General features: G+C 44.6%; 1 protein-coding gene across 6 annotated transcripts in view; it reads right to left on the bottom strand.

Moving 5' to 3' along the window:
* NTRK3 (neurotrophic receptor tyrosine kinase 3) overlaps positions 1-13,593 on the bottom strand; it is a 386,596-nt gene that overhangs the window by 27,234 nt on the left and 345,769 nt on the right. The window contains exon 16 of one of the 6 annotated variants that reach the window (XM_032175496.2): positions 9,282-9,356. The exons of the other annotated variants lie outside the window; for them this stretch is intronic. Within the exon in view, the coding sequence (XP_032031387.1) occupies positions 9,282-9,356 (75 nt within the window). The remainder of the gene's footprint in view (positions 1-9,281; positions 9,357-13,593) is intronic. 6 annotated transcript variants of the gene reach the window in all.

Raw genomic sequence — 13,593 nt, 5'->3', positions numbered from 1 at the left:
CCATGGATCCATCAGTCAGGGCACATATTGCAGGTTGGACAGATCAGCCAGAAAGGCACAGCTGTAGCTAGAGGTAATATCTACTACTTCCAAACCACTCCAGATTAACCATTCTAGCTGGAGGGAGACCCGAGCCTTTGGCCCCCCCTTTTGTTTTATTAACTGCCAACAGAAAATGCCAGAAGTAGCTGGAGAGGGAGCCCAAAAAGGGGACCAGGAACACTTTGCACATTTTAATTTCTTCAGTAAACAATACATAGCACAGCAGAAACCTACTACTGATGGCCACATCCCCAGGCAAATGGTAGTCGGATGCACATCATGGGAGATGACATAAAGAATATACAAGTCCTTCGTAGGCTACAGCCTGCCTTATCTAGCTTCTCTGAGCTGGAGCTGAATTTCCCATCTGTCCATTGACTGGCTGCTGGAGGGGCTTTGATAAGGGCAAGGAGAAGGTGGACACAATTAGCCTTTTCACACACCTAAAGCTTTCTTGGGAGTTGAATGCACTCTTCATCCAATGGAAAATGGAATTTTTCTTTGAGTCATGAAAAAAGACCCTTTAATTCTAAAGGAAGGATGCTCAGTGCCTCAGAGGAGAGAGCTCACAGATCACTTGCAGGACTACAGACATGAAACAGTTGATAATGTCCTTTATCTTCATTTAAAAGTGGGGATTCAACTCGGAAAAAATAACAGGGTTAAATTCTCAAGGAAGTCTGAGGTTGGGTGGTAACAGCAGTCAAAGCACTCTGGGAACTGCAAGGTGATTCATCAAAAAAAGAAGTACCACTACTCTTTTTAAGCACCACGGGTTTCTAGTTGTTCCTTCCCCTGAGAAATGCCAGGAAAGGGGTATCTATTAACCCAGCCACACAGCCCTGGCAAGGCCTAGAGGCACCTTTAACATCCTGGGATGGAGACAGCCAGAGGGAAGGTCTGGCACCAAGAGAAACCAGGAACTGGAGTGAAAAGAGCACTGGATTGAGACTCAGGTCATCTGGGTTCTTGTCCCAGTTCTACCAGTGTGCCATCCTGTGGTCCTGGCAGCCCATGCTTTCTTTTGGTCTCAATATTCATACTTGGAATAATAACATAGTCGGACCAGAGTTTTGCTAAGATTCCTCTCTGCTCAAAAATTGCATGAGATTGTTGAAAACATAATTTTCTCATCTGAATCAGGACATCAAGAACACTGAACAAAAGCTCAACTCAAGTCCCTTCCTAACATCTGCAGCATCAGCAGCCTGACTTTACAGAGGGTGTATTTTGTGTGTGTGTGTGTGTGTATGTGTGTGTGTGTGTGTGTGTGTGCTGTAGGCAGTGAAGGAGAGCATGGGCCAGAATTCAGGAGCTCCAGGGCCCTGCCTTAGTTGGCATCGTACCTCCTGGCTCACCTCTGGCCTCCTGTGTTCTCATCTGCATAATTGGTAGGGTGAGGGAAAGAGTTCCACTAGTTGACCTTTAGGTATCATCCAGTTCCAAAATGGGATGATTTGGTCAAGTAGAGACTGGATAGCCTTTGGATGCCCCTCCTGGCCCTGTGAGAAGGTTAGAGCTCTGGGGTTCACTTCGTTCCACACAGCCTGCTACTCTACAACTGGGTCCCGGGGTGCCTCTCGGCAGTGAACGGTGTAGGCCAAGGGGAGGTTCAGATGAAAGAGATGGAGGAGCTGTACCTCCATGCAGCATCTGGCATTCCAGGCCATAATCTGAGGCCTGCAGCTGTGGGCTGCTCCATCTCTCTTTATAAACAAGCCCTGTCTCTTGGCTTCTCCTTCAAGGTCAAAAGGCAGGAGAGGACTGCTCTGAGGATGAACCTACAAGAAAGTCTTAAATATGAAGCCAGAAATCACAGTTGGAGAGTTGTTATTCAAAGGCATTCCTCCTCTGTTACACACATTCCTGTTTCCAAAAAATATAGAAGGGGAATTTGAGCAAGTGGACTTCTTGTTTGTAGGCTAACGAAACTGGGATAAAGTATCTTTCTCAGGGTCACCCACTGGGTCCCCAAAAGGTCGAGCCAGGCTGAGTGCTGGGGTAGGTAATCCCCAAGGGTAGAGCCCTCATCTTAATTTATCTGAAGCTCTGGTCTCCACCATAACAGAGGTAGAAAGAGATGCCTTCAACATTCCAAGTTTGGGAGTCGAGTTGGGCCAAGTTTTTGTCCCAGTGAACAGGGATACAAAACAACAACTTATTGCATGTTTATGCTGTGCTAGGATAAATGCTAAATGAATTGAAATGCACTGCTTTGCTCAATCCTCCTAAAACACATTGGCTCTGAAAACTACTATTATTGACAGCATTGTATTGAGAAAGGAAGAAAGGAAGGAGGAAAGCAGACAGGAGGGAGAGAGGGAGAAAGGGAGAGAGGAAGGGAAAATGGAAAGGAAGAAGTTAAGCATCTTATTCAAAAATGCTTGAGACAGAAAGATCCAAGTCTTATACCCAAATTATTCTGATTCCAAAACCAATGTTCTTATTCACCACCAAGTTAAAGTTCTTATACATTCTAAATTGAAAAAAGACTCATTAGTAAAAAGAAGTCCCATCACGAGACTAGGGCAACATTCTCAGTGAGCAGTCCTGGATGACACAACCAGAAAGATTCCCTCCCCTCCTCCATCATCTTCCCTGTAGCTCCCACAACCCCGTTCCTTGAAGACCTGAGCCCCACTGCATTCCAGGCACCTTTTATCATCCTGTTCTAGGGGCTTGCTCTGCTCTGAGGCACTATATTTCTTCAGATCATCAGAAAGCAAAATGCTAAGGCAACTGAGAGTTTTAAGATTAATTACTATTTAAGGCATGTAAATTGATGGGTTAGGGTGGCAGATTTCGGATAATGTGATAGAAATCCTATAAATTTAATTTATATAAAACACTCAGAAAATACTCAGAAAAGCTGAAGGGGAATTTTCATTCAGAAATATCTAAATCAGCAGATTCAATGAAGTAAGATGGGAACCTACACCAGCCCAGAGAGTGCTCATAAAGATGACATCAGAAAATATCTATGTTCTTCCATAGACAGATTGGAAAAAAGCAGCCAGTCATGGACTTTGCTTCCTGTGTCTTTCTCTTGCAGCTTTTCTCTGCATAATGTCCAGTCCCACTCTTGTAGAAATGGCACTGATAATTTCTCACCTCATCAGCTAGGCTCCGGATGGCAAGGCCTCCCTGACGAGGACAAACCTTCACTACTGAACACCTAGGTCCCAGATAATCTGTTCAACTGCGGCAGCATTTGTCATCATAATTTTCAAAATACATTAGCCTTGATTGTTTGGAAATCTATTTCCCATTAACATCTCTTTCTCTAAGATCATGGTCTTGGGCAGACAAAGAGAGAGGCAGAGAATGATGATGAAATTACGGAAAGAAGTCAGAGTAGAGATGAGAAGGAAGAAGGGAGAGAGGAAGCAACAGGCTCTACGTGGTGACATTATTTAGGTCTTAGAATGAAGCCAACATTAGAAATAATTCCTAAACCTGGAAAACAAAAATTTTATTATAAAGACGGTACATTGCCTTTTTGCTTAAGGTAGAGAGTTTTCTGTCACAGCTGAAAAAATCCCGAGAAAACACTACAAAATTCGACTCTCAAGTTAGTTTCTATTTCTAGAAATAAAATGTCTATTTCTAGAAATGAACCAAAGAAAAAAGATTCAGAGAGATCCCAGAGGCCCATGTAAAAACCGACATGCCCAGCTAGGATGAAGCTACAATAAGCCTCCTCTCACCCCGACTCCCCCTTGCTCCTTCCCCACCCTACATGCCTGCACCCACATGCCAGAGCTTCACTGGCCATAAAGCCTCACAGGACACAGTTCACAATGTGGGCTCTGAGACCAGTGTCTGAACTAAAAGCTTTCCTTGGAGGGCTGCATTTGCCCCGGTGCCAGGATTCTTTAGCCGGATGCTTCTGCCTGGAGATCTACTTTCCATTAGGGCTAGGCACAAGTGGCAGGAAGAGAGGAGGCAGCACTAATCAGAGGAACTATCTAAGGCTCAAGAGAGGTGGGCACCAGCCTAGAAATAGCAGAACCCACATCATCGCCAGACAGGAGGCGGTGTCGCAATTCTTGTAGTCATATGAATTTCTCATGAGTCATTTGTCCCAAAAGAATTGCGGAAGCAAAGGGACTTGACCAGCTTTGAAGATAAGATGCAGACCAAGAAGTCCCATCACGAGACTAGGGCAACATTCTCAGTGAGCAGTCCTGGATGGCACAACCAGACAGATTCCCTCCCCTCCTCCATCATCTTCCCTGTAGCTCCCACAACCCCTTTCCTTGAAGACCTGAGTCCCACTGCATTCCAGGCACCTTTTATCATCCTGTTCTAGGGGCTTGCTCTGCTCTGAGGCACTATATTTCTTCAGATCATCAGAAAGCAAAATGCTAAGGCAACTGAGAGTTCTAAGATTAATTACTATTTAATGGGCAGATTTCTTATCTCTGGATAAATCTCCAGTTAAGAACTCAGAGGACTGGGACTAAGAACAGAAAACCAAACTCCCTAAACTAATGAGGACATGTGATACCATGTACATTCACAGGCATCTTACACAGGGGACTGTATTAGTTTTCCCCAAAAGGCCAGTCTTAATGATCTTGGATCACAAGACTTGGGATAGCAATGAGAAGGGGGGAACCACATTCCACAATTTCAAAACCATTAAACTACATTGGTGTTTGACTTTGGGAAAGTCCTAGTGGGTTTTAGAATACTCTCTACTTATAGACATCTTCACTGCAACCAGACCTTCTCCACAACCTCCGTGATGGCTGGAAAACACTCGCATGCCAAGGGGGTGAACAAAGCTTGTCTTGTGCTCTCCTTGTGTACCCTGGACATGGAAATAAACAGGTATGTGTCCTTAGGTTCCTTAGAAATACTAAGTTTGTTTGGGTGGGAGATATCCCAGCATGCTGCTTTAAAGGACCTGTCTATGACCAAGACATGCCCAGCTAGAATGAAACTACAATAAGCATTTTTTTTTTTTTTTGAGATGGAGTCTTGCTCTGTCACCAGGCTGGAGTGCAGTGGTGCAATCTCAGCTCACTGCAACCTCAGCTTCTGGGGTTCAAGTGATTCTCCTGCCTCAGCCTCCCAAGTAGCTGGGATTACAGGCACGTGCCACCACGCCTGGCTAATTTTTTTTTTATTTTAGTAGAGACGGGGTTTCACCATGTTGGACAAGATGGTCTTGATCTCCTGACCTCATGATCCATTTGCCTCGGCCTCCCAAAGTGCTGGGATTACAGGAGTGAGCCACCGTGACCAGCCACAATAAGTCTTTTTATATGGGCCTCTGGGATCTCTCTGAATCTTTTTTCTTAGGTTCATCTCACCCCTGAAATCCCAGCATGCTGCTGTAAAGGATGAGTCTATGACCAAGTCTCTAAGCAGATTCCCAGACTGAGGCACACTCACGACCAGGTGCCCTTGCAGACTTGTGTGTAGGGCATGGGTATTATTCTTTTAAGCTTCAGCTAAACCCTTCTGGAATTAAGACATATCTTGTATGTGTGAGTGGCAGGGCGGCCCATATGTAACCAGAAAAAGAATGACTATCCTTGTCAGTTTGAAATATAACCAGACACTTCTCATCTTTACCCTGATTCCCAGCTGGGACTCCACAGAGCACACAGATGCAGAAGAGAGAAGCCAACTGTATTGAGATGGGTTAATATTTTAGAAGAAAAGCTAATTTGCTTGTTTATTCATTTCTACCAGAGGGAGAACTCAGATAAGTGAAAGTGGAGTATCCTATGGAGAAAGATGAATGATGCTTTCCTCCTCAGCCCTCAAGTATCAAAATGACGGGGGAAACTAGAAAGGGTCCCTAAAAGCAGTAAAGAACTAAAACTTGATGAGGTAACCCTACCCAATAGTTAGAAGACCACAGCGAGGGACATCCCAGTGCTTGGAGTATATTTCTGTGATGGTAACAATGTAATGAAAAAGAAAATTCTTGCCAAATGACAAGAGTAATAGCTTCTCTCTACCCCATGACACATGTTGTGAAACTAAGAGACATTGCCTTGACATGCATTGAGACCCTGGGATAAATATGCTCTAAAACTCCAAGGAAAGTATAGCATCACAGGTAGAAATCTTCTCCTTTATCACAAAAGGAAAACTGGAGAGGGTTATGAGCATCCCAAAATAATTCTTTACTTTGTCGTAGCAGGTCTCTCTTGTGCATCTAAATGGTGATTTGCTTGAAACACAACCTTATCAGGAGGTTACCATATTATGCATAAAACAACAGGTTACCTATTTGTTTTCTGGGAAATATATGAAAGTATACCACAAATAAATGCAATGTTACACAGTGATATTGAGGTTAAATATAACCATCATATCTGAGACGTGGTCCAGAGACATCCTGTTTCTTGCTAATAGCATCCCAAGACTGGATGAGGTCAGTCTGTGGATTCCATTCACAAAGGCAGACAGGAAATTTAGGATTATCTTCAAACTCAACTCTTCACTCAAACTCCTGTCGAAAAACCTTTGTTCAGTCTCAGCACTCTGCATGCATTCTCCCCACCTCTATTATCTATACACAGACACCATGCGTGGTCCCTCCTTCCAACATGCGTGAGCCCCAGGAACCCTGGCTCACTGAAGTTAAGCCTCCACCTCAGCCAAGGAAGGAAGCCACACAGGAAGATTTACTCTCATGCCCCCAAAATTTCCCATGCCCATCCCCATTTCCAGTGACAACACTCAAAAAAAAAAAAAGCAGCAGAAGTTGCTGTGCCTTCATGCACAATCAGCAAAGACATGAACAACCACCCCAACACATCTACTGCTCCTGATCCAGCCATGCAAATCAGCCCACACATGGGACAACTGGGTCACCCAGTGAGTCTTTTTCTTACTTCCACTTCCTGCCAACTGGTATCTGTGGAAAGATGCTGAGGCTAACTGATAAAGGCAGAATTTCAGACATAATTCAACCTGGATTTAAATCCTGGCTCCACTATTTTCTATTTCTGAGTTTAAACATCAGCGATCTCATCCCCAAACTGGAACCATAATAATGTCTTCATGAGAACAGTATAAATTAAACAAATTAATGTACTCAATGCCCCTGTCAAAGTGCCTGGCTAGAGCAGGTATTCAGCAGATGGGCAAATGGGAGAAGGAAGGGCCTTAAGATGCTCTGAATGGCCAGCACAAGTCAGAGATTAAGGGACTTTCTAAGAAGATGCTCCCCAAATATGAATCCACATCCATGTTCACTTTCTGATGCCATCTCAGTGATGTCAGAGGGAGATGAAACCTGTGCTGACCATCAAGCAGACAAGGTATCCTTCCAATGCCACAGCCACCTGGTTTTCTCTCTTTGCTTTCTGTCATTATGAAGTTTGTGAGTATTTCTTTATTGGGACTCAGAATTTTCAGATATGATTTCATCCATGCAGTAAGTTTTAGCTGAGTCATGAAAGACCTCCTTGGAGAAACTAAAATATTTCGTATTCTTTAAGCAATGCAATTGCTTTGACGTCCCTATCTAAACTACACACACACACAACACTAACTACCACCACCAACACCACCACTATTACTACCACCAAGTACTTCTTTTTCTCCTCTCTGCTTTCCTTCTCTCTTAAGAACCTATCACTCTTGAATTTACTACATACTTTATCTTTAGTTTTTTATCTCCCTCGGTAAGGGCAGCGATTTTTGTCTGTTTTACTCATAGTTGTATCACTGGCACCAATAATAACTGAGGATACATGGATAAAATGACTGTATGCCCCAATTTACCAAGAAAGGTCTAAATTTATGCCTGTAGCTCCTATTTAATTATTAATAACTTCCCTTTTCATTCTCAGGAGGGTCCAACTTTAGACAATCAAACACACACAGTTGATTAATATTAAATATTTGTTGAAATTAATTAATAAATTTGACCAATTTGATATTTTAATGCAACCTGTCAGTTCCTAAAACCAAGCGTTTGAACCTGATGTGACTGAAATACATATAGTATTTTAAAAGCATGAAATGAGATTAATTAATCTTCTATAATGGTTCTGCTTGCAAAATTCTCATAAGGCTGCCAAGCATGTTTGTTCTGATATGCCCTAGCTATACACAGTTGTTAGTACTGAAAATCTTAAACTTTCATGCTGTTATTAGGAGCAGTGTCAAGAAGAGAAACCTATAAAACTGATCCTGAGAGAACCTGGGAGGCTATGCTTAATTTACCTCCCTAACCAAATTATGAGAGAAATGACTGAAACTGTCAAAGCCTTCCTTCCCATGCATCTGCCCATAAGACTGCAGTATCCGGATAATACTGTATATTAGAAACCAGAAGCTTCTCACTTCAAAACTGCCTTAACTACCGCACGTCAGTGTTTGGAAGCAGCCTCTGGCCTGTGGAAAGCCTCTCAAGATGGCAAGCAGGACTTGTGTCTTCTTAGTCTGGGCTGGATCTTTAAGGCTGAGGAGGTGAATTCTGTGGTACTGTTTTCCCAAGTGGACCGTTTCCCAAATAGAAGAGAAAAGCCCCCAAGCAAAAAGTGGAAGGAAGCCATCCAATGCAGTCTGACGAGCAAGGCAAGACAGATGGAACTTCAACTGACTCTGCAGTATGTCCATCTCCCTGCCAGAAATTACCATAGAAATTAAAATGGGGAGGGCAAAAGCCTCCCTGCAAGCACTGGGGGATCTGACTCAGTCATGGAGAATCTCTAATGACCATCCCGAGCATCAAGTCTGTTAGACCACGTTTTATCTGAGGTCAACGGGGAGACCTCCAGTTCTTAGACCCTCTAGTGTGTGCAATTAGGGCATTCTTATTTCCTTACAGAGAGTCTCCTATGGAGTGTAGGCACCCAAAGTGTGCTCAAAACTCAAGATCACACCTTCTGAAATGCAAGAAAGCAGCCAAACCATCGTCCATGCAGAGCCTCCAGCCTCCACCACACGCACAGGTCTGGACAGAAGCCCTGGCAGCCACGTGAACTCCAGCGGCTCTCTCGGCTGTGCACCTAATTTTAGCAGATTATGGCCCGCCACCCCCCACCATGCTGTCTCCCCATGAGACATCCCAAGCACATCAATGGCTTTGGCAGGAAACTTCCATGGAAGTTAAATGATGCCCCACAGTGGGAGGCAAGGAAAGAGAGGTTGGAAGCAGGCCCCGGCCCATGGAAGTGCCTCTCCAAAGCCTGCAAGCTGTCAGTCTGTGTGTGAACTGCCCTGCCCAGCCCCCTGGCCCCAGAAATCAAATCCAGACTCACTGTGGAAGCTGCCGTTGCTGCTAGCCTCTGCCGCTGCCACACCACGCTGAACGGGCCCTTCTGGCATGGCCCTTCCTGACAGTGAATGAGGGGAGAGAGTGGGGAGGGGGAGAGAGAAGAAAAGGGATGAAGGGAGAGGAAGGAAGCATGGGAGGATGAAAGAAGGGAGGATGAGGAAAGCAGGGGGATCTTTAACTGAATGGCATGTCTCTCCTGGGCACAGCCTCAAACATTTGCATTGCACCATTAGGGAGGACAGAGGAAGACCGCAGCCACCTACCTTCAAGACCCTCACTCTGGAGTCCGCCCAGAAACGCAATGCACTCGGGGCTCAGCCAGCACATCATAACACCACTCCCAGCACATGACACCCAGCTGTCTTCCTCTGTGGGACACCAAGACGCAATGGGCTTCCCTCCACAGGCTTGGTTCTACTCCCAGCAGGAGCCTCCCAGCCAACCTACTGCTTGGAGAGGAAGTGGGTTCTATCTAGAATCTTCAACCCCTTAGGTCAAAGAAACAGCACTTTCTCCAAAGCTTCTGAGAGAATTATTGCTCTTAGTGTGCCCCGCAGAAAATCCCTGAATTCACCACTGCTTTTAGGGCTACTCAGATTCCCTCTCCTTTCCTTCCTGATTTAGAAAGGTTAGCTCACTGAATGTCAGCAGCGTGGAGCCTCAGCCCTCCTCCTCCTTGCTGTTCACGGAGTTAGCATTTGTGTTCTCCATCACCACTCAGGAAAAAAGCTCCTAAGCAAGGCCTTTCCCTTGAAAGGCCTCTTGAGAAGTGAGGGCGGGGGGGGTGGGGTGAGGAGGGACTCACAGTAACTTAGCAATGGCATTTCTCAAGTGCTTCCAAGTCAAGGGCTGTGTGCAAGAGACAAGAGACACAGTCCCTGCTCTCAATCGAGTCAGAGGCAGAGAAGCAGCACTAGAATGACCTGGAGGAGAGGCAGATTCATGAAGCAACATGTCCCTGTGCACAAACTCATAAGGTGGGGCTGAAAAGACCATCCAGTGAAGACAATGAAATGGGGATTGCTGGGTGCTGATGGCAGGGAGGGATGAACAGAGAGAAAGAATGAAAAGGGAGATGAAAGAAAGGACAGATGGGCAGCTGGGAAGAGGAGGTGTGATGGACTGAACTGTGTGCCCCCCAACACATGCTCATTATGGGGAAGTCCTAACCCCAAGTTCTTCAGAATATGACTGTATTTGGAGAGAGATCCTTAAAAGAGGTAACTAAGGTTCAATGGGGTCTGTAGGGTGGACCCTAATCCAATAGGACTGGGGTTCTTATAAGAAGAGATTAGGACACAAACCACACAGACGGGTGACCACGTGGGGAGACAGTGAGCAGGCAGCCATGTGCAAGACACAGAGCGAGGCCTCCAAACGAATGAACCCTGATGGCACCCTGGTCTTGAACTTCCAGCCTCCAGAACAGTGAGAAAATCAGATTCTGTTGTTGAAGCCCCCAGTCTGTGGAGCGCTGCTACGGCAGCCCGAACAAATGAACACAGAGGGCCTCATGCAAAGGTGGAAATGAGCAACTGGCACTGGGCCACTGGGGACAGACTGGCTGGGATGGAGCCAAGGGGGCTTCTTGTGGAAGGTCAGGAAGGAGACTGGCAGGGGCTTGAGGACCTAGTAGGCCAGGGCAAGAAATTTATATTTTGGTGAAATGAAGATTTACTCACTCAAGGCTCCAAAAAAACAGGAGGGATGAAGAAGTTTGAGGAGCCCCGGGGGAAGAGCTCCAAGCCTGAAGGTGTGTGCGCGGATTCAGGTTTTGGACTCACCAGGCATGGACCAGGGCAGCTCCTGCCAACATGCAAAGAAAAAGTGGCACTGAGGTGCTATAAGGAAAGACATAGCAGGCTGGTGATAAAGAGACAGGTTCAGAAATGACTCCCCTTTGGGACGCTCCCAAGAGAGTTTTCACGGATGCTAACGGTTGCTGAGGTGCTAGCACTCAGAGAAGCAGGAGGAGGCCATGGTGAGTTTTATTTAAAACATGCCGTGTTTCAATCTCCAGTGAATTCCCCAGGGGAGGCTTACAGATTAAGCAATCAAAGAGAGAAGAAGTGGAGGCTGCAAATGTAAATTTCAAACAGATTCTGTGTAAAAGTAAAAAGGGGTTATAACCACGTGAGTGCATGAGGTTTGCAAAGCAGATGTCTAAAATAGCAGCACCCAAACTTAAAATGAGAGGAAGGAGAGAAACCAATGGAACGGGGAAAGAATGACCAGGAATGGGTATAACTTGTGGAACAAAGCATTACTGAGGCGTTCAGCAAGAATACTATGCAGCATTGGCAGTTGCAGGGGGTGCGGGGGAAAGGGGAAATTATTAATAACGTCATTCAACAATAGTTCAGGAAGGGTTAGACTTGAAGTAAGAAATTTAAATTTGGTCATGAGAGATAATTAGTGACCCCAAAACTGCAGATTCAATTCAGTGGTAAGATCAGAAGCCCAAAAAATTAAGACAGAAGATGCAAAGTACTTATTTCAGTATTCAGGCAAAGTTAGAAGGGACAGAAAGGTCAAATGAAGATTTTTCTTTAATGTAGGGTGGATTGTGGATTTTAGAGTTGAAAGGAGGGAGAAATGCCTCAAGAAAGCCTTCAGAGCAAGATAAACACAGTCACAGGGAGAGACAAGAGACAGGGCAGGTGACAGGTATTGAGGTATGAGCGAAGTGGGAAAGGATTCAGGCTGTGAATGTGTAGATATGCAGAAGATGAATTTGGCCTAATATTTCATAGCATCATGAAAATATATACTTGACACAGTTACTTCATGTGCATAATTATGAGTCCTTAAATTGCTCTACCACTTTGCACTTATCTAAGCAATCTCTGTTGTAGAGTTGGCTTTTAGGATCTCAGAAGTAGAGAAAAGGAAAACTTTGAGATCATCTACTGAAACCTCATGTCCAGCAGAGGCATCTGTATAATGTGGTTCTATGGATTTTCTAGAAACCCATTGGGGATGGAGAACCCACTATCTTGTAGGATGGTCTGTTCCATTTTCACACAATAAGGGTAACTTCCTGCAGCACTGTGCTTCACCACCCTCAGGTGTCAACTATCTTTAGTGTTTTCCAATCTTGCCACCCCTGTGGGTGAGGAACATGTTGCAGAGCCCACTCATTGCACCAAAATAATGGAGGACAACCCCTCCACACGTCTCTGTACTGAAACCTGGCTTTGTGATCTCTGATTGTTCCAAATTAGGGTCCTTGAGCATCATCCCAGATCAGTCATTCACTGAGAAGAACACCTGTCTCCCGGTTTATGTCATTTAATGAACATTTATGAAATGTCTACCATATATCATGTATAGTCCTACCTACAAGGGTTATATAATCGGTGAAATAAGGCATGAATACTGCCCTTAAAGAACTTCTAAGCTACTGTGAATGATTATGTGTCAATCAAAGTTCTTGAGAACACATTTTCACAATAAACATTAAAACAATTACTTCTTGCAACACATTTCAAGGCAATAGGACAATACTCCTCAACTCTGAGCACCACCTCCCTTGCTTCTAATATTCCTTCCTCACCCTTCAGTTTCACTGAATCTGTGTTACATTTTACAGACTACAATCACCTCAAATCACGTTGCTGCTGCTTGCTTTAAGATTATACTGGAGAGCCCAAAAATCTCTAAATTAAATTATCTTTGCTTGCTGCGTTGACTAGGCTTGGGTCATGCTGTTTTCCTCCTTTGCCTTGAATGGCCTTGCCACAGAGCCTTATTAGAAAAATAAATCGTGGAACTCAATTATTACAAGCTCACACTTCTACTTAACCTCATGAAGACTGTGCTGTACTGGTGTGCTCTTTAAACATTCTATTCACAAGTAAACTCTCATCCCTTGAAAAACCTAACTTAACCAGAACACCAAACCCAATTCCACCCCTCATTTATCGTACAGTCTGGGGAATGATCACTAATCTCTCTGAGCTTTAATTTACTTGTCTGTAAATAGGGAGAATCATGCCAGCCCATTGACCTCATAGCACTTTGATGGTGATTAGAGAGGAGCACTGAATTCACAGGAAGGGAGACCAATGTTCTTGTCTTCACTCTACCACTAACTAGGTGTGTGATCTTGAGGAACATCTGCTCGCTCTCTCTCTCTCTCTGGCTGGCATTCAATGTATTCACCTATCAAATAAGTGGGTTTGAAAGATGACCTCCAACTTCGTTTCTGGTCAGGATTTCAAAAGACTGCCAGTGTAGATGCTTACCCAAATTTCATCCAGACGTTTATCAAGGTCTCTCATAGAATACTTACA

Source organism: Hylobates moloch, unplaced genomic scaffold (genome assembly GCF_009828535.3).
Source record: "Hylobates moloch isolate HMO894 unplaced genomic scaffold, HMol_V3 SCAFFOLD_14, whole genome shotgun sequence".
NCBI lineage: Eukaryota > Metazoa > Chordata > Mammalia > Primates > Hylobatidae > Hylobates > Hylobates moloch.
The sequence above is the reverse complement of the archived record's forward strand: the minus strand, read 5'-3'. Positions and strand labels throughout refer to the sequence as shown.